Source organism: Canis lupus, chromosome 1, assembly GCF_003254725.2.
Source record: "Canis lupus dingo isolate Sandy chromosome 1, ASM325472v2, whole genome shotgun sequence".
In the NCBI taxonomy this organism is placed as follows: Eukaryota; Metazoa; Chordata; class Mammalia; order Carnivora; family Canidae; genus Canis; species Canis lupus.
Genome location: NC_064243.1, coordinates 115,212,777 through 115,239,576, shown reverse-complemented (window position 1 = coordinate 115,239,576; position 26,800 = coordinate 115,212,777). Strand labels below are relative to the sequence as shown.

Here is a 26,800-nt window from a genome sequence, read left to right as displayed (position 1 = left end):
ACCCTCCGCTCTGTGCCTCACGGTGACCGGGGCGGTGTTGCTTGTTGGGCGCCGCGCGTGAGTGGCCCCGTGTGAAGAAGACGTCCTCATGAGTCGCCGCGGAAAAGGCTGTGCGGACGTAGCGAGGAGCCCGCGTGGACTGCCAGTGGAGGTGAGTGAGGCTGCGCGAGGCTTTGTGAAGCGTGGGAGTCGGGAGCGCGGGTGGCCGCCCCGCTTCGGGCCTGTGGGTGCTCGAGCCGCGGAGGAGGGTGCTTGTGTCCCCATGAGAAAGACGGGAAGGGTATGTGTGTGCGAGAGGCCGTGCTGCGGGTGAGGGGCCAAAGGAAAGAAACAAAATGCAAACCATTCAGTAAAACAGTCTGAACTGAAAATGCAAAGAACTTCCCGGAAACCTCCAACTTAATAAATTAAAAACAAAGTTTCAAGTTACTACGCAGTTGTTACAATGAATATGAAGTAAACATAAAGATCTAAGCGAAAAGATTAGGAATGTTGATGTCAAGTTCTGATCATGGCAAAGGAATATTTGATATGTTCACTAGTCTTGATTGTTTCATGTATTGACTGAAAACATTTGAATACACAGTGATTCGTGTCTAACAGCACACCCCCCAAAACGAAACATGACCACAAATATAAGAAGGGTTAGCATATGACCATGTAAATTTCCAGACCTTTTCTGTTTTTTTTTTTTTCTTTTTAAGATTTTATTTTTCATGAGAGACACACAGAGGCAGAGACACAGGCAGAGGCAGAAGCAGGCTCCCCACAGTGAGCCCGATGTGGGAGTCGATCTCAGTACCCCGGGATCATGCCCTGAGCCAAAGGAGATGCCCAACCCCTGAGCCACCCAGGCATCCCTGTCTTCTGTTTAAAGATTATCTGTCAGGAAGTCTTCTTTGTATTGATTTTTTAAAAAGATTTTATTTATTCGTGAGAGACACAGAGAGGCAGACACAGGCAGAGGGAGAAGCAGGCTCCCTGCAAGGAGCCTGATGTGGGACTCCATCCCAGATTCTGGGATCATGCCCTGAGCCCAAGGCAGACTTCAACTGCTGAGCCACCCAGGTGTCCCTTCTTTGTATTAATAAATTCTTTTTTTTTCTCTTCTTTTTGAAAATTTTATTTTAAGTAAACTCTACACCCAACCTGGAGCTTGAACTCATACCTGAGATCAAGAGGGCATACTCTTATCAACTGAGCCAGCCAGGTGCGCCTAATTAATATATTCTTATATTTTATATAAATAAATGTATTGCTCAGCCTGATTATTTTCTTTTTCTTTTTTTTGCCTGATTATTTTTTGTTGACATTTTCCGTGTAAATATTCTTCCTAACTTAACGACTGTTTCATATTGTAGTGCAATGTTGGTCTGTCTTATATTTAACTGGTAATAATTGTTAGACTCAGAATGCTGAATATTCTATGTCCATCTCTAATATTTTGAACAACTTCACCAAATTTCAAGGCCACAAAAGAGGTTCTCCTTTAGACGATGTGTCCTCTTCAGTCTTGAGGTAGAAGTGGAAAGAGGAGGATATTCTCACAGAGCTCAGGTCCACATTTTCCTTACCACATTCTGTCACATGGATCAGAAAATTTCCTTTGAAAGTGTCTGGTCTGGGTTCAATGCAGAAATGACTCTGCAGCAGAGACCCATGGGAATTGAATGAAGAAATGAATTTGTCTACAATCTAACTTACTAAATTGTGCATGATGTGAGGTAATTTAAAACCTAGAATACTAGAATATAATAATAAGGTTAACTGAAGTCCAGTGGATACACCCTAAAGCACAACTGGTCTCACAGTCCTTCTGTTCTCCCAGGTTTGGGTTTTCTAGACTCTACTTTTCTGGTAGAGGAACACAGAGGATCAGTCACCTCTTGCAGATCTAAAACAATGGCTCATGTAAGTTAATGTTTCTCTTCTTTCTAAAATATGTGTGTATTTTTTAGGTCATGTAAGTATTTTCATTAATTTTCTTGAAGGAAAGGTTCTTCAAATAACCTGCTTCCCAGCCTTTGTTCCAGTGAAATGGGATGCCAAATTGCCTAATGCCCTCTCTGTTGCCCACTTTAAACTAACTAATGTTTATGTAATTACTGACCAAATTATTCAAGATATTCTTAAGTGCCCATTCTTCATTTAAGGGCCTTAGAGAATAGTGAAGGAGTTAAGTTCTTTCAAGTAAAGGTTAGGTCTATTGTTTGATGAGAAGGGGACAGTGGTTCTTTATTCATGATAAGACTTTGAAATTTTCTACAAATCTGAGATTTCTAGGTAAATGAGGAGGAACTTGTCACCGAATGACCTGAATCTTAATGTAGGGTAAAATCTCATGCTTTGTATGGATTAGTATACGTTTGGGCCTTTGATAATGGAGATCGTGGCTTTGATAGGGAAGCCATGAGAAATAAATAGTAAGGCTCTTTTTTTGCTGAATGAAAAACGCCAAATTTGGGTGACACCTGTATAATTAACCAGCCTTCTTCAGAACCTTTTTTTTTTTTTTTTAAGATTTTATTTACTTATTCATGAGAGACACAGAGAGAGAGTGAGAAGGAGAGGCAGAAAATAGAAGAGAAGCAGGCTCCCTGCAGGGAGCCCAATGTAGGCCTTAATCCTGAGACCCTGGGATCATGCCCTGAGCCAAAGGCAGACACTCAGCCCTGAGCCACCAAGGCGTACCTACAGATATCTTAAAACTAAGCTTTGAGTGGATCTGCACTCAAGTTCACTCACATGATTGTTTATAGGATACAGTTCTTCATGGACTTTTGAACTAGGGACCTTACTTCCTCAGTAACTTTTGGCTGGAGATTGCTCTTGGTTTATTGTATGTGGGCCTGTCCAGAAGGCAGCTCACAACATGGTAGCTGACTTTATCAGAGTGAGCAAGTAATACAACAATATAGGATGAGCAACAGAGAAATTATAGTCTTTTATAACCTAATGTTGGAAGTAACATTCCATCACTTTTACTGTATTTCATTTGTTAAAAAAAATTCACTTTGATTAGGTTTCAGCCCGTATTCAAAGGGAGGGGATTACACAAGGACATAAATAGTAGGAAATAGAGATCATTGGTAATTAGTAAAGTGACCTACCATACTTATTTTTTTTTAAGATTTATTTATTCATGAGAGACACAGAGAGAGAGAGAGAGGCAGAGACACAGGCAGAGAGAGAAGCAAGCTCCATGCAGGGAGCCTGACGTGGGACTTGATCCCGGGACTCCAGGATCATGCCCTGGGCCGAAGGCAGGCGCTAAACCGCTGAGCCACCCAGGGATCCCAACCTACCACACTTAAAATACAGAAAGTGTTGAGTGAGAATTTGTAGGTGGCAATAAAAATTAGCCAGTAACAGAATTTTAGAATTGTGGATGCAACCTATGTTATGCACCTAAGTGTATAAATGATTAAATCTGGCATATCCATAAAATATGTTCTGGTAGAGGAACCCAGAGGATCAGTCACCTCTTGCAGATCTAAAACAATGGCTCATGTAAGTTGATGTTTCTCTTCTTGCTAAGTATGTAAGTGATTAAATCTGATATACCCATAAAATGTAGTATCATGTGTCCAAAAAATACATGGATTTATTGAAACAGGTAAAAATACTTACGGTAAGATTTGAAATAGTGAAGTACTTGATGATTGAAGTAAGTCTTAATTTAATTCAACCCAGTTATCTAAAATTTGGAAAGAGGTATCCCATGATTAAATTTTTTCTTCCCTTAAAAAGAAAAATATTCCTTAGTAGCTCACATTTATTGAGAATATGAGGCACATACCATTTGGCTATTGATCTTATAATTTTTAATTATACTTTTTTAATTTAGTAGGTAGACATTATTATTTTGTTCATTTCCAAAAGGTTTAGACATTTAGAAGTATCCCAGAGCACAGAGGATTTTTTATCTATCAGCCAGCTTCAAAATATATATATGTTCTGTTTCGGTCCCCTTTTCCATCATAGATTTCTAGCCTACATGCTTCCTACGTTGCTCTTTTTCTGCATAGAAGTCCTTCATCTCTCTACTTTTAATTTCTTCAGTAATACATGTATTTACTGTTTCAGGGATCATTAACATTCAGTGATGTGGCCATAGGCTTCTCTCAGCAGGAGTGGGAATGTCTTGACCCTGTTCAGAAGTCTTTGTACCGAGATGTAATGATGGAGAACTATGGTAACTTGGTCTCACTGGGTATGTTTATTGGCGTCAGATAATTTGGATAAATTTAGAATCTGCTCTATAGGCTCAGAAAGTAACAGAATTTTAGAATTGTGTTAAATTTGCTTTTTTCTCTTCCCCCAAAAAGTATCTTGAGCTTTTGTCAGGTTGGAAATGGCAACTCCATTAAGCACCTTTGTTTTTCCTTAAGTGTTATTGAGAACCCCCTCTGGTCTTTTTTTGTATTTGCCTTTTTTTCATAATGATCAAGCTGGCAAATTAGAGTTCTGTGGCATATATTGTATGACCTTGTCAAAGGATCTAAATTTCTTATTCATTTGTGCTCCAGATTGCTGTTAATACCCCACTTTATTTTTTTATTTTTATTTATTCATAGAGACAGAGAGAGAGAGAGGCAGAGACACAGGCAGAGGGAGAAGCAGGCATCATACAGAGAGCCTGACGTGGGACTCGATCCAGGGTCTCCAGGATCACGCCCTGGGCTGCAGGCGGCGCTAAACCGCTGCGCCACCGGTGCTGCCCTACCCCACTTTATTTGATACAGTTTCAGGGATAGGAGCTTGACAGAGTCCTGAATTTCTCTTATTATCAAATGAGCCTCCACGATTTATATAGCGGTGGATTGGATAATTGAAATTCATTTAAAACTGTATGAAAAGCTGTCTGTTTCCTAAGACAAAGTTCATCTGCTTTATGACTGAAAGTTGTAATCCATGAAAATTACATTCAAAATGGGATGAATGTCTTATAGCTATCTCTTGTGTACTGTAGTAACCCTGAGGGCATAACAGCAATGATGTTAATAGCTAACATGATTAGTGTGTCAGTATTCTGTCAGAATTCTGAGCACATTATGTGATAAAAATAACTGAGTATTTTTTTTAAAATATGAGCACTTCACTCCTTAAGAAGGATATGCTTTTTTTTTTTAAGTTTATTTTTTTAGTAATCTCTGTACCCAACTCGGAGTTTGAACTAATGACCCCAAGTTCAAGAGTTATAGGTTCTTCCAACTTAGCCAGCCAGGTGCCACTAAAGATAATTGAGAGTATTAACTGATATAATCCTCCCAACATTGCTGTTATTATCCCCATTATACAAGTGTGAATACTGAGGTATAGTGGGTTTAAGTGTTGTCCAAGGTTATACCCAGACTGGAAAGTGGAAAAGGCAGGAATTGATCCCAGGTTCCAGAGTGTGTTGTGTTTTCACCCACATTCTGCTTGTTCTCTTGAATTGGAACACATATGAATTTAAATTTTAAACAAACAACAAAACAGAATTTTATATTACCTAACTAATCTCAGGTTCTTTAATTCTCTCACTCTTCTCTAAAATATTCAATATCTTTTTGACCTTTCAATTACTAATTTTAATTTTGATGTTCAAAGTTTATGTCTACAGCCTGTGGCATTTCTTTTCTTTATACTCAGGCTATTCCATTTCTAAGCCAGATGTAATTACCTTATTGGAGCAAGGAAAAGAACCCTGGATGGTTCTAAGGGAAGAAACCAAAAGATGGGATACAGGTAAGTAAGAACAAATCAGGCAAGGGAAGTCATTTATGAAAGTAATAGCCCGAGTGGTCAATGCACATGGTAAACACATCCTTGAAATGTTGGTTGGAAGATTCCTTTCTCAGTAAAGAAAAGGTTTATAATATTGAGCAGAAATTTTTCAGTATGAGCTACCCAGTAAACTTTACCTCATTAACCATTCAGTATGTAATTTTTCTCATTTTTCTCTCCCAATTCATTGCTAGACACTCCCTTCTGAAGTGTAGCCATTTTACCTGTGTTTTGGACCTAAATTTTTTCCAGATACTCTTTTTCAATGGGGCTCTGTTGTCTGAAATACATTAATTCCTGGGGTGCCTGGGTGGATCAGTCGCTTAAGCATCTGCCCCTGTTTTGGCTCAGGTCATGGCCTTGCTGTTTTGAGATTGAGCCCTGCATTGAGTTCTGTCTGCTTCAAATTCTTTCTCCCTCTCCTTCTCCCTCTGCCCTTTTCCCCACTCTTGAGTGCACATGTGCTCTCTCAAAATAAATATATAAAAATCTTTTTTAAAAAATACATTCATTCATGTATCTGGCATGTATTTGAATACTCAGTCTGGCACTGTACTTGGCACAGTCAATCCAGTAATACTCAGTAGGACAGATAATGTCCGTGCAATAATGCAGATTATACTGTATTAAAGAAGAGATAAGTACAAAAATAAATAGATAAGTAATATCAGATTGTGAAATATATGTTAGGACAGACACTAGCCAAGAACACAGCAAACTTCAGTAAGGTAGCATTGTAAGGAACCATTTTCAGAGGAGGTAACATTTTTGCGGAGACATGAAGTAAGGGCTCAGGGTCTCAAAGTGTATGAGCAAAAACATTCCAAAGAGAGTGAAACACAATGCAGAGACCATGAAGGGGGAATGAGGTTTGTGTGTTTGAGGAGCAGCATGTAGATCAGATTTAGTGAGTGGTGACTAATAGGACGTGAAGCCAGTATATTAGGAAGGATCAGATCCTATAAGATTTGTGGTTTATTATAAAGAATTAGAATTGTTTTTTAAGAGTCATTAGAATCCCTGATTAGAAAAAAAGACTTACACAGAAGTATAGATAGAACCATTATAGATTGATTTGTTATTCATTTTCACATTCTTTTCAAATATTTCTTTATTTGTATTAACATTTATCTGTTGGATTTATTCTCATATTTCTAGGTTGGTATTCATTTTTTATTTATATGAAATTTGCTTACAAATTCTATTATCTAATTCTGAATTTTTCTAAATTTCACTTAGGCTCTTTCATAATCTAAAATATTTACTTTTCTCTTAGCATGTTTCTAAATAGTATAATTTGGTTTTTCCCTGTTTTAGGTTTGTTTTAGCATTTGTTTTAGATGTATGTATATTGTTTCTATAACTGTCTTTAACTTTAGTCATAATACTTTCTATGGAACTTTTTTGGCTTCTTTTTTTGGCTACTTAGATGCAAATTAACTTTCCTCAATTTTGAGGAAGGAGTCAAACTCTGGATTTGTGGTTTTAGAGCTTCTTCTATTATTTTTTTTTTCAATTGTTCAGATTATCATGGTTTGGGGAAGGAATGGAGGTATTCAGGAACGTAGTTTTTTATAGTTATAATTAAGTTGATAGTAATTGGTTTATTTTATTTTATTTACTCATGAGAGACACAGAAAGAGACAGAAACATAGGCAGATGGAGAAGCAGGCTTCATGCAAGGAGCCTGATGTGGGACTCGATCCGAGGACTCCAGGATCATGCCCTGAGCTGAAGACAGATACTCAACCACTAAGCCCAGGCGTCCCAACCAACTAAGATCTTAATTGTAATTCTCAGGAACACCATTAAGAAAATAACTAAAAAATTATATAGCAACAAAACAAAACAAACAGTAAAAAGAGTGCCTGCGTGTCTCAGTTAGGCTTCTTATCTTGGTTTTGGCTCAGGTCATAATCTCAGTTTGTGAGATCAAGTCCTGCATAGGGCTCTGCACTTGTTGGGGAGTCTGCTTGAAGACTGCCCCTCCTCATCCCCATGCATGCATTCTCTCTCAAATAAATAAATCTTAAAAAAAAAAAAAAAAAAAAGTAAAGAAATCAAATGGTACTCTAGAACATAATTTTTATCACAGGAGAAGGCAGTAATTAAGAGATAGGGAGAAAAGACATAAGACAAAGAAGCTAAGAAGTAAAATTTCAGATGTAAATTTAAAAAAATTTTTTTTTTGTGGGATCCCTGGGTGGCTCAGCGATTAGTGCCTGCCTTTGGCCCAGGGCGTGATCCTGGAGTCCTGGTTCAAGTCCCACGTCAGGCTCCCTGCATGGAGCCTGCTTCTCCTTCTGCCTATGTCTCTGCCTCTCTCTCTCTCTCTGTGTCACTTGTGAATAAATAAATAAATAAAATTAAAAAAAATAAATTAAAAAAAACTTAAAAAAAAAAAAAGATTTTATTTATTTATTCACAAGAGACACACAGAAGAGAGGCCAAAGGAGAAGCAGGCTTCCTCTGGGGAGCCTCTGATATAGGACTCGATCCCAGGATCCGGGACCACAACCAGAGCCAAAGGCAGACGCTCAACCACTAAGCTACCCAGGTGCCCTCAGATGTAAATTCTATCAGTAATTACATTAAATGTAAATTGAGTACCCATTCCATTTAAAAGACCAACAGTGGCAGAATGGATTAAAAATAAAACATTCAACTGTGTGCTGTCTATAAGAAATACATTGTAGTGTCAAAAACACAAATAGGTTAAAATAAAGGATGGAAAAAAAGAGTATGCAAAATACAACCAAGAGAGAGCTGGAGTGGTTCTACTAGTATCAGAAAAAAAAGACTTAAAGTGAAAATTGTTAGTAGAGACAAACAAGAATATTTTGTAATAATAAAAGTGCCAATCTATCAATATGATATAAATACATATCACCTAACAACAGAGCCCTAAAATATGTGAAACAAAAACTCAACAGAATGAGGGAAAAAATAGAACATTCAACAATAATTTGTAGAGACCACAATGTCATTTTCAATAATGGATCGGACAACTAGAGGTACCTGGGTGGCTCAGTCTTCCTGGCCTTTGGCTCAGGTTGTGATCTCAGGGTCCTGGCATTGAGTCCTGAATCAGGTTCCCCACAGGGAGCCTGCTTCTCCCTCTCCTTATGTCACTGCTTCTCTCTATGTCTCTCATGAATAAATAAAATCTTAAAAAACAAAACAAAACAAAATACTTACTTGCAAATTTAACAAGAGAAATGCTAGATTATATACTGAAAACTACCCTATTAGAAAAGACATTTAAAGGCAGCCCCGGTGGCTTAGCGGTTTAGCGCCGCCTTCAGCCCAGGGCATGATCCTGGAGACTTGGGATAGAGTCCCATGTCAGGCTCCCTGCATGGAGCCTGCTTCTCCCTCTGCCTGTATCTCTCTCTCTCTCTCTCTCTCTCTCTAATAAATAAATAAAATCTTAAAAAAAAAAAAAGACATTTAAGTATATCTAAGTAAATTGAAATTAACCCATATTAATGAATCAGCATATTTAATACTGTTGATAGTTCCCCAGTTAATGTAAAGACTCACCACAATTCCTACCAGAATTATTTCAGCTAACTTGATTACAAGCTGATCGTAACATTTTTTGGAAATGCAAGGAAACCAGAATTGTTTACTATTATTTTTTAAAGATGTTATTTATTTATTCATGAGAGATGTAGACACAGGCAGAGGAAGAAGCAGGCTCCATGCAGGGAGCCTGACACAGGACTTGGTCCTGGGTCTCCAGGATCTCACCCTGCGCTGAAGGCAGCACTAAACCACTGAGCCCCCGGAGCTGCCTGAACACAGAATTGTTTTTTTTGTTTTTTGTTTTTTTTAAAAAAGCTTTAAAAAAAGGTTGTAAGAGCAATTATTCTTTCCAATTTCAAAACTTAGTAACGCAACAGTGTGGTCCTAGCATTTTTTCTGTGTCTCTGTATGTGTAAAATAAAAGTATCCTGAAATAAACCAATATTATCTTTTTATTCCTTCAAATTTCTATTTTAATTCAAGGTGCCTGGGTGGGTCAGTTAGTTAAGTGTCTACTTTCAGCTCAGGACATGATCCCAAGGTCCTGGGATCAAGCCCAGTGTCCCGCTCCCTGGTCAGTGGGGAATCTGCTCCTCCCTCTCCTTCCTGCTTATGCTCTCTCTTGCTATCTCTGTCACTATCTCTGTCTCTCTCAAAAAATAAATAATCTTCACATTTTTATTTAAATTCTAGTTATCAGATTGTGTAGTATTGATTTCAAGAGTAAAATTTAGTGATTCATCACTTATATATAATACCTAGTGCTCAACACAATCAGTGCCCTCCTTAATACTCAGCACCCATTTAGCTCATTTCCCACCTTCCTCCCCTCCATCAGGTTGTTCTCTTTATTTAAGAGTCTCTTGGGGAATCCTTGGGTGGCTCAGCGGTTTAGCATCTGCCTTTGGCCCAGGGTGTGATCCTGGAGTCCCAGGATCAAGTCCCACGTCAGGCTCCCTGCATGAAGCCTGCTTCTCCCACTGCCTGTGTCTCTGCCTCTCTCTCTCTGTCTTTCATGAATAAATAAATAAAATCTTAAAAAAAAAAAAGAGTCTCTTATGGTTTGCTTCTCTCTTTTTCCCCCCTTCCCCATGTTCATCTGTTTTGTTTCTTAAATTCCCCATCTGAGTGAAATCATATGGTGTTTATCTTTCTCTGACTGACTTATATTGCTCAACATAGTACACTCTAGCTCCATCCACATCATTGCAAATGGCAAGATTTCATTCTTTTTGATGGCCGAGTAATATTCCATTGTATATGTCTGTCACATTTTCTTTATCCCTTCATCAGTTGACGGACATCTGGGCTCTTTCCATAGTTCAGCTTATCGTTGATAATGCTGCTATAAACGTTGGGGTCCATATGCCCCTTTGAATTAGTATTTATGTATCCTTTCAGCAAGTACCTAGTAGTGCAATTACTGGGTTGTCAGGTAGTTCTACTTTTAACTTTTTGGGAACCTCCACACTGTTTTCCAGAGTGGCTGCACCAATTTGCATTCCCATCAGCAGTGTAAGAGGGTTCCCCTTTCTCCACATCCTCACCAACATCTGTTATTTCCTGTGTTAATTTTAGCTATTCTGGTAGGTGTGAGGTGGTATCTCTCATTGTGCTTTTGATTTGTATTTCCCTGATGATGAGTGATGTTGAACATCTTTTCATGTGTATGTTGGCTATCTGGATGTCTTTGAAAATATGCCTATTTATGTCTTCTGCCCATTCCTTAACTGAATTATTTGTTTCTTGGGTGTTGAGTTTAATAAATTCTTTATAGATTTTTGGATACTAACCCTTGTTAGATATATCATTTGCTAATATCTTCTTCCTTCTGTAGGCCTCCTTTTAGTTTTGTTGATTGTTTCCTTCACTGTACAGAATTTTTCTATCTTGATGAGGTCCCAGAAATTCATTTTTGCTTTTGTTTTCCTTGTCTTGAGAGATGTGTCTAATAAGAGATTCCTACTGTTGAAGTCAAAGAGGTTGCTGCCTATGTTTTCCTCTAAGATTTTGATGGTTTCCTATCTCACATTTAGGTCTTTCATCCATTTTGAACTTATTTTTGCGTATGCTTTAAGAAAATGGTCCAATTTCATTCTTCTGCAAGTTGCTATTCAGTTTTCCCAACACCATTTGTTGAAGAGACTGTCGTCTTTGCATTGTGTGTTCCTGCTTTGTCAGAGATTAGTTGACCATATAGTTGTGTGTCCGTTTCTGGGTTTTCTTTTATTTTTTTAAAGATTTTTAATTAATTTATTAGAGAGCAGAACCAGGGGGAACAGCAGGCAGAGGGAGAGGGAGAAACAAACTTTCCGCTGAGCAGGGAGCCCAGTGCGGGCTCCATCCCAGGACCCTGAAATCATGACCTGAGCTGAAGGCAGACTCTTAACCAACTGAGCTACCCAGGCACCCATTTCTGGGTTTTCTGAGTAAACCAATAGATCTATGGCCATTGGATTTTCAGTAAGGATGTTGGTACAGTTCATTGGGAAGTGGGATGGGGATAGGAGAGGCTTTTCAACAAATGATTCTTTGTCAAATGTGCGTATATATGTGTGTGTATAGTATATATATGTGCGTGTGTGTGCGCGCGTAGATATATATATGTATGTATATATATGTATATATATATGTATACATGTATATATGTATATATGTGTGTATGTACTCCAGGATCACACCCTGGGCCAAAGGCAGGTGCTCGACTGCTGAGCCATCCAGGTGTCCCTGTCAAATGTATTTTTATAGGGGCGCCTGAGTGACCCATTCAGTTAAGTGTCTGTCTCTTGATTTCAGCTCAGGTGAGGGTTGTGAGATTAAGTCTTACATCAGGCTCTGTGCTGGATATGGAGCCTGCTTAGATTCTGTCTCCCTCTGCCCTTCACTTCCTTGCTCACTCTCTCAAAAAAAAAAAAAAAAAAAAAGATATTAACACGCAAAACGATGAAATTGCATCTCCACCTCACACCATCTACAAAAATTAACATAAAATAGATCAAATGTTAAGTGCTTAAACTATACTTTAGGGCACATAGGTGTAAATCTTTGTGACCTTCAATTGGATTTTTTAAAAGATGTATTTATTTTCAAAAGAGCATGAACAGGAAGGGCAGAGGGAGAGAGAATCTCATGAGCATGAGATCACGATCTGAGCTGAATCCAAGAGTTGGATGCTCAACTGACTATGCCACCCAGGTGCCCCTAGATTGTTTTTTAAATGTGCTACCAAGAGCTCAGGCAACCAAAGAAATAGATAAGTAGTGCTTCATAAAAAAATTTAAAAGTTTTGGGACACCTGGGTGGCTTGGCAGTTGAGCATCTGCCTTTGGCTTAGGGTGTGATCCTGGAGGCTGGGATTGTGTCCCACATTGGGCTCCCTGTGGGAGCCTGCTTCTCCCTCTGCCTATGTCTCTGCCTCTTTCTTGTGTGTGTCTCTCATGAATAAATACATAAAATCTTTAAAAGAAATTTTTTTTAAGTTTTGAGATTCGTAGGATACAGTCAAGAAGGTAAAAAGCCAAGATACAGAATGGGAGAATATACTTGTAAATCATTGGTCTACTAAGATTCTGGTATTCCAAATTTATAGAGATCTATAGCTAAACCACAGAAAGACAAACTAACCCCATAAAAAGTTGGGCAATGGATTTGAGTAGACATTTTTCCAAAGAAGACAGGAACATTACCACAAACCAGATGATTTCAAATGACAGGAATTTATTGTTTTACAGTTCTCTATCTCAGAAGTCTGAAATCCAGGTGTCAGCAGACACTGTAGGGGATAACCTATTCCTTGCTTTTTTATTTTTTAAGCTTTTGGCTGCTGTTAAATATTTATGGCTTGTGGCCATCATTCCAGTCTCTGCTTCCATGGTCATATTGTGTCCTTCCTTTCCTCAAAATGCTGTCTACTGCTCCCTAGTAAGAGTACCTATGATTGCATTTGGATCCCAACAGATAACCCAGGATCTTCTCAAATCCTTAACTGAGACATGGTTTTTGCTATATAAAATATTGTTCAATCACATAAGGTAATATTCAAATATATCTTGGGGGTGAGGAGTAACATGCTTTTAGCCTACTCTAATCCATAGAAGTTTCTGTGTGTCCCATTGTAATCCTTTCTCGTCTTCCTTCAACTTCCTTAGACAAGCACTGATACACTTTATACTTTTTGTCACAATGGAATTCTTATATTTTCTATAGTTCTCTATAAACAGAATAATAAAATCAGAAGTTTTCTTCAGAATTATGAGGGAGTTTCATCCAAGTTGTTATGTGCATTGATAGTTTCTTTTTATTCCTCAGTATTATTCCAGTATTTTGTTATAGTCATTTGTTTGTCCATCCATTTGTCCATTTCTAAATGGACATTTGGGTTATTTCTAGTTTTGGTGAATAACAAAGATGCTAAGGACATTTGCTTATGTTTTTGTATGGATGTGTGCTTTTATTTCTTTTGGGCAAGTACCTAGGAGTTGAATACCTTGATTGGGTGGTAGGTATATGTTTAAATTTGTAAGATTTTAAACTTAGATTTAGATAAATAAAATTATAAATTTAAATTTATAAGAAACTGTTTTATAATGTTTTTGTACCATTTCATGTTCTCACGAATTGTAAGAGACCTCTGGATCTTCCATATCTTATGAACAATTGGTATGGACATCTTTTTAATTTTGGCCTTTCAAATAAAGATATAGGGGCATTTCATGGTGGTTTTAATTTGCTTTTCCATAATGACTAATAATGTTGAGTGTCTTCTTTGCTGTCTTTTTTGGCACAGTAGCTTTTTAAATCTTTTGTCTGTCCTATTAGGTTGTGTTCTTATTGAACTTGTGGTATATTTCTCATATTCTACATAAAAATACATTCTTTTTGACTATTGTCTACTGCTATTTTGTTTTCATTGTTATAGCAATATCTTTGGAAGAGCAGAAGTTTTTTAACTTTGACAGGATCCAGCTCATTAATTTATTCTTTATGAATCATGGTTTTTGGTGTTGTACCTAAGAATTTTTTGCTAAGCCCAGGGTCACAAGTATTTTTTCCTGTTTTCTTCTAGAAATTTTACAATTTTATGTTTTACATTCTGTCTGGTCTGTGATCCATTTTAAAGTTTATTTTTGTTCATCAGAGTATGGATTTTTTTTCTCTAATTGTTCCTGCATCATTTCTTGAAACGGCTACCCTTTGTTCGCTCTATTGCCTTTGCACACTGGTGAAAGTAACATTTCCATATATGTATGAATCTATTTCTGATTATTTATTCCATTAATTAGTGCATTTTGACATTAATACTAAACTTGCTGATTATTATGTCTTCATAGTAAGTCCCATAATTGTGTAGTGTTAGTCTTCTTACTGTGGTTTTTTTTTTTTTTTTTGTAAGTTGTTGTTTTGATTATTCTAGGTCCCTTGCATTTCCCTGTAAACTTTAGGAGCAGCTTGTCAATTTCATCATCCTTGACAAAAAAAAAAAAAAAAAAAAAAAATCTGGAATTTTTATTTGAATTACATTGAATCTGTAAATCAATTCAACAATAATTATTTCATACATATTTTATCAGATTTATTCCTCAATATTTCCTGTTTTTGATGCTCTGTAAATTGCATTTCTAAAACTTGAATCTTTCTCTATTATCTAAATGTTGGTCTTATATGCTTCACCCTTGCTATTAATAATAAATACAGTTATTTTCTATTAGCTATTTTGTAGATTACATTTGACTTTTATTGTTCCTAATATGCAGTAAGCATTCATTCTCTCACCAATAGATCTGTTGTTTTTATCAAGTATAGGTGTTAGCTTTTGTTAACTTTTTTTATCTTCAGGGGCAGCTCTGGTGGCTCCGCGGTTTAGCGCCACCTTGAGCCCAGGTCCTGATCCTGGAAACCCGGATCGAGTCCCGTGTCAGGCTCCCTGCATGGAGCCTGCTTCTCCCTCTGCTTGTGTCTCTGCCTCTCTCTCTCTCTCTCTCTCTGTGTCTCTCATGAATAAATAAATAAAATCTTTAAAAAAAAAAAACTTTTTATCTTTAGACGCAATCCATATGGGTTTTTTTCTTTTATTTTGCTAATATGGTGTATTATATTGATTGAATTTTCAGATATTAAACCAGTGTCTTCTTTTTTTTTCTTTTTAAGATTTTATTTATTTATATTTTGAGAGAGAGAGAGGACAAGCAGGGGGAGGAGCAGAGGGAGAAGGATAAGCAGACTCTGTTCTGAGTATGGAGTCCCATGTGGTGCTCAATCCCACGATCCTGAGATTATGACCTGAGCCACAATCAAGAGTCAGACACTTACCAGCTGAGCCACCCAGGTGCCCCACCAGTCTCTTTATTTCTGAAATTGTTCATTGTTATGGTCTGAATGTTTGTATTTCTCCAGCATTCATATGTTGAAATCCAAACCCCCAAAGATGATGGCATTAGGATGTTGGCATTTTGGGAGATGCTTAGGCTATGTGGACAGAGCCCTCTCAAATGGGATTAGTGTTCTTTTTTTTTTTTTTTTTTTTTTTTTTTTTTTTTTTTTTTGGGATTAGTGTTCTTATAAGGAGATCCCACAGAGATCTCTTGCCCCTTCCACTATGGGAAGGCACAATGAGAAGGTAGTGGCTAAGGGTCTTCACTAGAATATGACCATGCTGGTGCTTTGATCTTGGACTTCCTGGTCTCCAGAACTGTGAGAAGTTAATTTCTGTTGTTTATAAGCTACCCAGTCTGGTATTTTGCTATGGTCACAAACAGTCTAAGACAGGCATGATGTATTTTCTTTTTTGAAATATTGGTGGATTCTGTTTGGTAACATATTGTTTAGTATTTTGCATATACGTTTACAGGGGGTTTTACTGTGTAATTTTCACTTCTTGTACTGTTTTTTTTTTTTTTTTTTTTTTCCTGTTTGATATTAGAGTAACTGGCTACATAGAGTGATTCCTCATCAATTTTCTGGAAGTTTGTTTAGAATTGGTTCTACTTTTTTATTATATTTGGAACAATTCACCGATGAACCAGCCTGGGCTTAGGATTTTCTTTATGGGAAGGTCTTCAAGTACCAGTTTAAATTGTTTACTAGATATAGTGTTACCACACTGATGTATATCCTTCTTATGCATATGTTGTTGGTAACGCTACATGTTGTACTGATCCACATACCCAAATACCAAATTGGGAAATTTTCTTCTCTGGCTGTTTCTCTATCAGGATTCTCTTCTCACTTTCCAGTTTGGCAGTGCTTCCTCCCATTGATCTTACAGCCAGAAATACATTAGAGGTTTTGTTGGAATTTTTGTAGCTCATGCTTGCCTCCATCATAACTTGGGACCAACCCTTGAGGCAAGGACATGAGAGTAAGTAAAATAGCAAGAAACTCAGCTCAATCTGGGTTACTCTGTAAAGTTTTGACTCCTTTTAAAAACCATACTACTTTTATTTATAGTCCTTATGTGGTTAATGTTTTTTGTCTTGTCAGGTATTTATAATTGAGATCAGTCAAGGTGAGGGGCATGTTGTAGGGACTTAATGCCACCATACTGGAACTACTTTTTCTTTTTCTTTGTTAAAGGATATTTATTTATTTATTTATTTATTTATTTATTTATTCATTCATTCATTCATTCATGAGAGACACATAAAGAGAGAGAGAGAGAAAAAGAGAGGCAGAGACCTAGGCAGAGGGAGAAGCAGGCTCCATGCAAGGAGCCCAATATGGGACTCAATCCCAGATCCTGGGATCACACGTTGAGCCAAAGGCAAACACTCAACTTCTGAGCCACCCAGGCGTCCCTGGAACTACTTTTTCAACTATGGAATTATTTAATGGTGAGAATTTTTTTCCTCTTGTAAAATCTCATTGCTGATTGATGGCTTTTTATTGCATGGTTTATCTCTCACAATAATTTTTATGCTAGTAATTTTGAAGTTTTGGGATGTCATAGCTGTGAGTCTTTGAAGTCTTCCCTTTCTTCTGGAATAAGATCTCCAGGCTCACCTTTTTTGCTTGCTTCCTAAATCTACCCTTTATCCAAATATCCTAAATCTATAGTTTATTTATTTATTTATTTATTTATTTATTTATTTATTTTTCTTAAGATTTTATTAATTTATTCATGAGAGATACAGAGAGAGAGGCAGAGACACAAGCAGAGGGAGAAGCAGGCTCCCTGCAAGGAGCCCGATGTGGGACTCAATCCCAGATCCCGGGATCATACCCTGAGCCAAAGACAGATGCCCAACCACTGAGCCACTTAGGCGACCCTAAATCCATAGTTTAGATTAGATATTGAGAAAGTATAATATAGGTCTTCAAGTCTGCTTATACAACTGTCTCCCTTCTTTTTTTTTTTCAATTTCATTTATTTATTCATGAAAGACACAGAGAGAGAGAGGCAGAGACACAGGCAGAGAGAGAAGCAGGCTCCATGCAGGGAGCCTGATGTGGGACTCGACCCTGGGTCTCCAGGATCAGGCCCCAGGCTGAAGGTGGCACTAAATCACTGAGCCACCCAGGCTGCCCACCTGTCTCCCTTCTACCTCCCCATATCTGACAACCATCAGTCTGTTCTCTGTAGCCATGAGCTTGGTTGTGTGTGTGTGTGTGTTTAAGATTTCACATATAAGAAAGAAAGATCACATAGTATTTGCCTTTCTCCATACTGTTTCCTGCAGTGGCTGTACCAGCTTTCATTCCCACCAACAGCACACTAGGGTTCCTTTTTTCCTATGTCCTTGCCAACACTTGATATTTCTTGTGTTTTTGATTTAGCTGTTCCAGCAAGTGTGAGGTGATACCTCATTATTTTTGTTTACATTTCCCTGATGGTTAGAGAATCTTTTCATGTGTCTGTTTGTTGTATGTATATCTTCTTTGGGAAAACGTTTATTCATGTTTTCAATTGGACTATTTTGGTCTTTTGCTGTTGAGTTGTGTAAGTTCTTTATGTATTTTGGATATTAACCCCTTATTGGATACATCATTTGGAAACATCTTCTCCCATTCAGTAGGTTGCCTTTTTGTTTTTTTTTTATTTCTTTGTTCACTGTGTAAAATTTATTTTGATATATTCCCAATATATTGGGATATATATGTGTATGTGTGTGTGTATATATATATATATATATATATATATATATATATATATTTCCAATAGTTTAATTTTGCTTTTGTTTGCCAAAGGAGACATATCTTGCCAAAGGAGACATATCTAGAAGAATGTTTTTATAGCTACGTCAGAGAGATTACTGCCTATGTTTACTTCTAGGAATTTTATGATTTCAGGTTTCATGTTTACATTTTCTTTTTTTTTTTTTAAGATTTTATTTATTTATTCATGAGAGACACAGAGAGAGAGAGGCAAAGACACAGGCAGAGGGAGAAGCAGGCTCCATGCAGGGAGCCTTACATGGGACTCGATGTCCCAGTCTCCAGAATCACACCCTGGGCTGAAGGCAGCGCTAAACCACTGAGCCACCCAGGCTGCCCAGCACATTTAGGTCTTCAATGAATTTTGAATTTATTTTTGTGTATAGTGTAAGAAAGTGATCCAGTTTCATTCCTTTCCATGTAGCTGTCCAGTTTTCCCAATACAATTTGTTGAGGAGACTGTCTTTTTCCCATTGTAGATTTTTGCCTCTTTTGCTGTAGTTTGGCCATAAAAGTTTGGATTTATTTCTAGATTTTCTGTTCTCCTCTGTTGATCTATGTATGCCATACCATACTGTTTTAATTACTGTAATTTGGTAATATATCTTGAAATCTGAGATTGTGATACCTCTGGTTTTGTTCTTGTTTTTTAAGGTTGCTTTGGCTGTTCTGTGTCTTTTGTGGTTTTCATACAAATTTTAGTATTTATATTAGTTCTATGAAAAATGCTATTGGGGACAGCCTGGGTAGCTAGCAGTTTAGCGTCACCTTTAGCCTAGGGTGTGATCCTGGGGCCTTGGGATTGAGTCCCACATCGGGCTTCCTGCATGGAGCCTGCTTCTCCCTCTGCTTGTGTCTCTGTGTCTCTCATGAATAAATAAATAAAATCTTAAATAAAAAAAATAAAAATGCTATTGGTATTTTGATAGGGATTACATTAAATCTGTAGATTGCTTTGGGTAGTATGGGCATTTGAACAATATTGCTTCTCCCAATCCATGAGCATGGAACAACTTTCCTTTTTTTTTTTTTTTTTTTTTTTGGTCATCTTCAATTTCTTTCATCACTGTTCTATAGTTTTTCAGAGTATAAATCTTTGACTTCCTTGGTTAACTTTATTCCTAGGTACCTCATTAATTTTGATGCAGTTGTACATAGGATGGTTGTCTTAATTTCTCTTTGTGCTACTTCATTATTAGTGTATGGAAATGCAACAGAGGGCAGCCCCAGTGGCGCAGTGGTTTAGCACCGCCTGCAGCCTAGGGTGTGATCCTGGAGACCCAGCATCGAGTCCCACATCGGGCTTCCTGCATGGAGCCTGCTTCTTCCTCTGCCTATGTCTCTGCCTCTCTGCCTGCTTGCCCCCCTCTCTCTCTCTCAATAAATGAATGAATGAATGAATGAATGAATGAATAAATAAATAATCTTTAAAAAAGAAATACAACAGATTTATATATTAATTTTGTATTCTCTGACTTTACTGAATTCATTTATCAGTTGTAGTAGATTTTTGCTGGAGGCTTTAGGATTTTCTTTAGTATCATGTCATCTGCAAACAGTGAAATTTTTATGTCTTCCTTACCAATTTGGATGTCTTTTATTTCTTTTTGTTGTCTGATTGTTGTGGCTAGGACTTCCAGAACTATGTTGAATAAAAGTAGTGAGTGTGGGCATCCTTGTCTTATTCCTGATCTTAGAGGCTCTCAGTTTTAACCATTGAGTATATTAGCTATGGTAAACCCTCAGTATCTTTGAGGTATTCCTATAATGTAAGGTATTTACCTGGTATTTGTCAGAAAGTTGATTGATAGACTTTTCTTGGGATTATTACAGTGGTTGGCCTTGGTTAAAAGGGAAAGCCAGAGAGGATCTGAGGAAAGATATAAAGGAATAAAATAGATTGAACAGCTCTAAGGATAAGAAATAAAAAAATCTCAGGATAAGTAAAGACCCTTGAAATCTTAACTATTATGAAGAGCAAAGGAGAACGCACATGGCTATGCATAGGAGGGAATGAACCACAGTGGTGGAAATGTGTATTTTTAGGGGAGTTGTGACTGAGGAATGTTGACGTATAAGTAGTTGCCTTTTTCAATTTTATGCATGTATAAATTATATTTTAGATGGAATTATATGTTAGAGCTGGCTGGTACTGGCTCTTTAAGGACAAGATTTTCCTTTTTGTCCAGAGCCTAGGTTCCATTACATTATATTGATAGCCTGAAATTACCCATGGTGGGAGTATTTATACCATAGACATTGACAAACACTATAAATCAGTGCTGGATGTGGGTGCAGAGCTGGTTGTTGCACATTATCCAGCACTCTACTGCATAAATGTTATTTCCTGAATTCTCCTTGTATGTGTTCCAGTTGTTTAACTATTTTAGACATCTTTAAACCATCTCTAATGGGTATGATTTCCTATTTTTCTTAATTCTGTAGAACCTTTTCTGATTAGGAAAATAATTTTTTTCTTATTTGTTTTAGATTTGGAATCAAGATATGAAATAATCTGCTATGGAAAAATGTACATTTATACAAAACATTCATCCCTTAGCCTGCATTCCAGAAATTATAATGAAGAGAAACCATGTGAATGTAAGGAATGTGGGAAGGCCTTTTGTTGTCATACAGACCTTAGAGTACATCAAATAATTCATACTGGTAAAAAACCGTATGAATGTAAGGAATGTGGCAAAGCCTTTAGTCGTCTTACAGACTTTAGAATACATAAGAGAATTCATACTGGTAAGAAACCCTATGAATGTGAAGATTGTGGGAAGGCATTTAGTGATGTTGGGACATTTAGAATACACCAGAGAATTCATACTGGTGAGAAACCCTATGAATGTAAGCAATGTGGCAAAGCCTTTAGTCAAGCCTCAACCCTTATGCTACATGACAGAATTCATACTGGTGAAAAACCCTTTGCATGTAAAAATTGTGGGAAGGCCTTTCGTCAGGCCTCACATCTTGTTAGACATGAGAGAATTCATACAGGTGAGAAACCTTATGAATGTAAGGAATGTGGCAAATCCTTTAGTCGTCTTACAGATCTTAGAATACATAAGAGAATTCATACTGGTAAGAAACCCTATGAATGTGAAGATTGTAGGAAGGCCTTTAGTGATGTTGGGACACTTAGAATACACCAGAGAATTCATACTGGTGAGAAACCCTATGAATGTAAGCAGTGTGGCAAAACCTTTAGTCAAGCCTCAAACCTTATACAACACGACAGAATTCATACTGGTGAAAAACCCTTTGCATGTAAAAATTGTGGGAAGGCCTTTAGTCAGGCCTCACATCTTGTTAGACATGAGAGAATTCATACAGGTGAAAAACCTTATGAATGTAAATTGTGTGATAAGGCTTTTAGGAGCAGTTATCAACTTACTATACATCATAGATTTCATACTGGTGAGAAACCCTATGTGTGTAAGGAATGTGGCAAAGCCTTTAGTCGTCCTACAGACCTTAGAGTACATAAAAGAATTCATACTGGTGAGAAACCCTATGAATGTGAAGAATGTGGGAAGACCTTTCGTCGTGCCTCAAACCTTGCTCAACATGGAAGAGTTCATATTGGTGAGAAATCCTATGTATGCAAGGAATGTGAGAAGGCCTTTAGTGATGTTGGGACACTTAGAATACACCAGAGAATTCATACTGGTGAGAAACCCTATGAGTGTAAGGAATGTGGCAAAGCCTTTAGTCGTCGTACAGACCTTAGAGTACATAAGGGAATTCATACTGGTGAGAAACCCTATGAATGTAAGCAGTGTGGCAAAACCTTTAGTCAAGCCTCAAACCTTATGCAACATGACAGAATTCATACTGGTGAAAAACCCTTTGCATGTAAAAATTGTGGGAAGGCCTTTAGTCAGGCCTCACATCTTGTTAGACATGAGAGAATTCATACAGGTGAGAAACCTTATGAATGTAAATTGTGTGATAAGGCTTTTAGGAGCAGCCATCAACTTACTATACATCATAGATTTCATACTGGTGAGAAACCTTATGTGTGTAAGGAATGTGGCAAAGCCTTTATTCGTTTTACAGACCTTAGAGTACATAAAAGAATTCATACTGGTGAGAAACCCTATGAATGTGAAGAATGTGGGAAGGCCTTTAGTCGTGCCTCAAACCTTGCTCAACATGGAAGAGTTCATACTGGTGAGAAATCCTATGTATGTAAGGAATGTGAGAAGGCCTTTAGTGATGTTGGGACACTTAGAATACACCAGAGAATTCATACTGGTGAGAAACCCTATGAATGTAAGCAGTGTGGCAAAACCTTTAGTCAAGCCTCAAACCTTATACAACATGACAGAATTCATACTGGTGAAAAACCCTTTGCATGTAAAAATTGTGGGAAGGCCTTTAGTCAGGCCTCACATCTTGTTAGACATGAGAGAATTCATACAGGTGAAAAACCTTATGAATGTAAATTGTGTGATAAGGCTTTTAGGAGCAGCCATCAACTTACTATACATCATAGATTTCATACTGGTGAGAAACCCTATGAGTGTAAGGAATGTGGGAAGGCTTTTAGTGAATACGGACGGCTTACTCGTCATCAGAGTATTCACAGTGGTAAGAAACCATTTGAATGTAATAAATGTAGGAAGTCCTTTAGACTAATTTCAAACTTCAAAGTACATCAGAGTATTCATACTGGTGAGAAACCCTTTGAATGTAACTAATCTGAAAAGTCCTTTAGGCTTAGTTCAATGCTTAAAGTACAAACAATGTGAGAAGGCTTTTACATATGGTTCAATTCTTATAAGGTATAAATAATTTATATTGATATAAACTGCCTAGAATTTAAATAATCCTTGAAATTTTTCAGTTATGACCCCAGTGTTGTTCATATTCAGAGAATTTGTATTGTACTTTATATAAGAAAGTCTTATGGCATTCCTCTATGATTCACTATTGACCAGGAGGCTAGGCTGTCTGCAGATAAGTAGCACTCAGGGAAGAGACTACTGTGTGACTTGAGGTCATGGAGAACAGCAAACACCAGGATCAAGTAATAAAATGTTCACTTAGAGGAAGAAAGGAGATAGAGTACATAGGATCTAGCTTTTTATAATAGTATGTCAGTAACCCATGGCCAGCAAATCAACTCCACATTTGATAGGAGCAGTGTACCTGCACATAGTAACACACTTTGTGCTACACAGCAGATCAGCAACCCCTTGCCCAAGGGATTTGATATCCAGAAAACTGGGAGCATCCCTGAGGGTCCTTGACATCTGTGATTAAGCAGAACTAAGGAGTACACATTGAGTCTGACACAGGAAAAGATATTTCCACAGAAGGCAATAAGCCCAGTAGATGGCAGAGGCTATGAGGGCTCTTGATCTTTTGGTAAGGAAGTGTTATAGGCCCAATATGACCACTCTTTTTCTGTTAACCAGCTTTACTGAAAGTATAGTTGACAAAACTATAAACTTAAGTTTTACAAGTGATGCTCAGGGCGAAGTTTATAGCTATAAGAGTTTATATTTAAAAATAACAACCTAGGGGATCCCTGGGTGGCTCAGCGGTTTAGCGCCTGCCTTCAGCCCAGGACGTGGTCCTGGGGTCCCGGGATCGAGTCCCACATCGGGCTCCCTGCATGGAGCCTGCTTCTCCCTCTGCCTATGTCTCTGCCTCTCTCTCTCCTTCTCTGTGTCTCTCATGAATAAATAAAATCTTTAAAAAATTAAAAATTTAAAAAATTTAAAAAATAAAAATAACAACCTAACTCAAATCAACAACTTAATTTTACAACTTAAGGAAATAGAAAAAAGGACAAACTAAGGGCAAAGCTAGCAGAAAGAAGGAAATAATAAAGATTAGGACAATTAAGTGAAGTGAAATAGAGTTAACAGTAGAGAAAATCTTGAAGCCAAAAATTGTTTCTTTAAAAAGATCAACAAAGTAGATAAACTTATCTAGATGGATTAAGAAAAAAATTCAAATTGCTAAAACTAGAAATGAAGTGAGGACATTACTACGGACTCTGCAGAAATACAAGGATTATTGGAGAGTACTCTAAACAATTATATGCCAAATAATTAGATAGCCAAGACTTAATCATAAAGAAATAGAAAATCTGGGTAGACTCATAACTAGTGTATAGCTAGTAAGGAAATTGACTCAGTAATAAAAAAATCTCCCAACAAAGAAAGACCTAGACCTGATGGATTCATTAGCAAATCAAACCAAATATTGGAAGAATTAATACAAATCTCTCTTAGATTTTTCTAACAAATGAAAGAAGAGGGAATGTTTCCTAACTTAGTCTATGAGGCCAGTATAACCCTGTTACCAAAGCCAGTCAAAAGCACTAGAAGAAACAGGACTACAGAACAGTATCCCTTTTGAACATTGGTGCAGAAATCTTCAGCAAAATACTAAACAACAGTTCAGTATATTAAGATTGTATACGATGAACAAACAGGATTTATTCCTGGAATGCAAGGATGGTTTAACATAAGAAAATTGACCAATGTAATATGTCTTGTCAAGAAAATGAAGAGAAGAAAAAAAAATGAAGAGAAAAACCCATATGATCATCTCAGTTGATGTGGAAAAAAGCATTTGACAAAATTCAATACCCTTTTGTGAAAAAAAAATTTTAACAAACATAGGAATAAAGAGAAACTATCTCCACATAATAAAAGCTGTATATGAAGAAAAGAGATATCCAGATGGTCCAAAAACATGAGAATGTGCTCACCCTCATGAGTTATCAGAGAAAGAAATATTGAAACCATAAAATAATACCCCCCCCCCCCAACACACACACACCTGCCGAAATGGCCAAATATCTTATAGTACCAGGTGTTATTTGCTAGACTGTGGAGCAATCAGAACTTTTATGTGTGTTGGTGAAAATATAGTTTGGTACATCCAGTTTGGGAAACTTGCAATGTCCACTAAAGGTAAGCATATACATGCCCAATGACACAGAAGTTCCATTTCTATTTACTTGCCAAGCAGAAATGTATACATGTGTTCACCCTGACATGAGCAAGGAAGTTCCTAGCAGTATAACGGATACATAAGAAGTGGTACATTCATGTGATTGGAGACTATACAGCAATGAAAAAGTTGCATTGCTAGACACAGAAACGTGTTGGAACCTGACAAACATAACATTGAGAGGAAAAAAGCCAGACATAAAAGAAAATGCTCTATAATTGTTAAAACCTTACAAACAGGCCATACTAATCTGTGTTGGCAGAGGTTGGAATACTGACTACCCCTGTGGGATAGGGATTAGTGACAAGAGGATACAAGCCATGTAGGTATTTTTCTATTTATTGATCTGGGTGAGTGTATACATTTATTGTTTATATAATTGTGATTTGTTCATTTTTCTGTATATTATACCTCAAAATAATTTAAAAAATAAAGATGTACATGATGATTTTGGTATAGACTGTGAAATGATAACCACAATAAAATAACATATATATATATTGTCCTTTAGTTACCATTTTCTTTGTGTGTGTGTGTTGAATACATTCTAAGATCTCAGCAAATTCCAAGATACAGAATTACTAACTGTAGTCGCTATGTGTATGTTAGATCTTAGATTGCTAGAACTTATTTAGCTTATAACTGAAAGTTTGTATCTTTTGACCATCATGTCCCTGTTCCCACCAGCCTCTGGCAACCACCTAACCATTATATTCTCTGTTTCAATGAGTTTGGCTTTTTTAGATTCCAGATAAAAAAGAAATCATACAATATTTGTTTTCCTGTTACTTATTTCATTTTTTAAAAAGATTTTACTTTTCGGACACCTGGGTGGCTCAGTGGTTGAGCATCTGCCTTTGGCTCAGAGCATGATCCCGGGGTCCTGGGATCGAGTCCCACATCTGGCTCCCTGTGGGGAGTACATGTGGGTAAGTCTACCATGGATTTTACTCTACCTCCCATCACTATCATCTCCAAGTGGGACAGATGAAATAGCCTCTTGAATGGTCTTCCCATTTCCCATCTTGTCCGTATTCAATCTGTTCTCCAGAGAGTGATAATTAGAAGATAAATCAGCTTAAATGTGATGCCCCTGCTCAGAAATTTCTGGGGGCTTTCACATTTGAAAGTCCCATGCCCTACCTTGGAATAATAATCCTAATCATCCTGGCCTTCTTGCTGTTCCTCAAACACACAAAACTTCCATCTCCCAAACCAAGGCTTTTGCATTTGCTGTTCTATCAGGATTGCTCTTGCTTTAGATACTCTTGTAACTAGATTATCCTATAGATATTCCTATAGCTGTTTTTTCAGGTCTCCGCTCAATATCCCCTCTTCAAAAAGCCCAGAGCACCCTAAAACAAATGTGTCT

At 37.3% G+C, this 26,800-nt stretch overlaps 1 protein-coding gene across 3 annotated transcripts; it reads left to right on the top strand.

The window, feature by feature from the left end:
- The first annotated feature begins 10 nt into the window (after positions 1–10).
- LOC112643529 (zinc finger protein 850-like) lies at positions 11–25,926 on the top strand. 3 transcript variants are annotated; one of them, XM_035703550.2, is made up of 6 exons: positions 11–151; positions 1,133–1,210; positions 1,829–1,911; positions 4,087–4,213; positions 5,635–5,730; positions 20,938–25,926. In XM_035703550.2, exons 3-6 carry the CDS (start codon positions 1,903–1,905, stop codon positions 23,154–23,156), a joined length of 2,451 nt encoding a protein of 816 aa, XP_035559443.1. In that variant the 5' UTR covers positions 11–151; positions 1,133–1,210; positions 1,829–1,902; the 3' UTR covers positions 23,157–25,926. The 3 variants fall into 3 exon arrangements, with proteins under 3 accessions (XP_035559443.1, XP_048965882.1, XP_025277296.1); XM_049109925.1 differs by lacking the exon at positions 1,133–1,210 and having other exon boundaries at positions 15–151; XM_025421511.3 differs by lacking the exons at positions 11–151; positions 1,133–1,210; positions 1,829–1,911 and adding an exon at positions 3,235–3,510.
- The last annotated feature ends 874 nt before the right edge of the window (positions 25,927–26,800 follow it).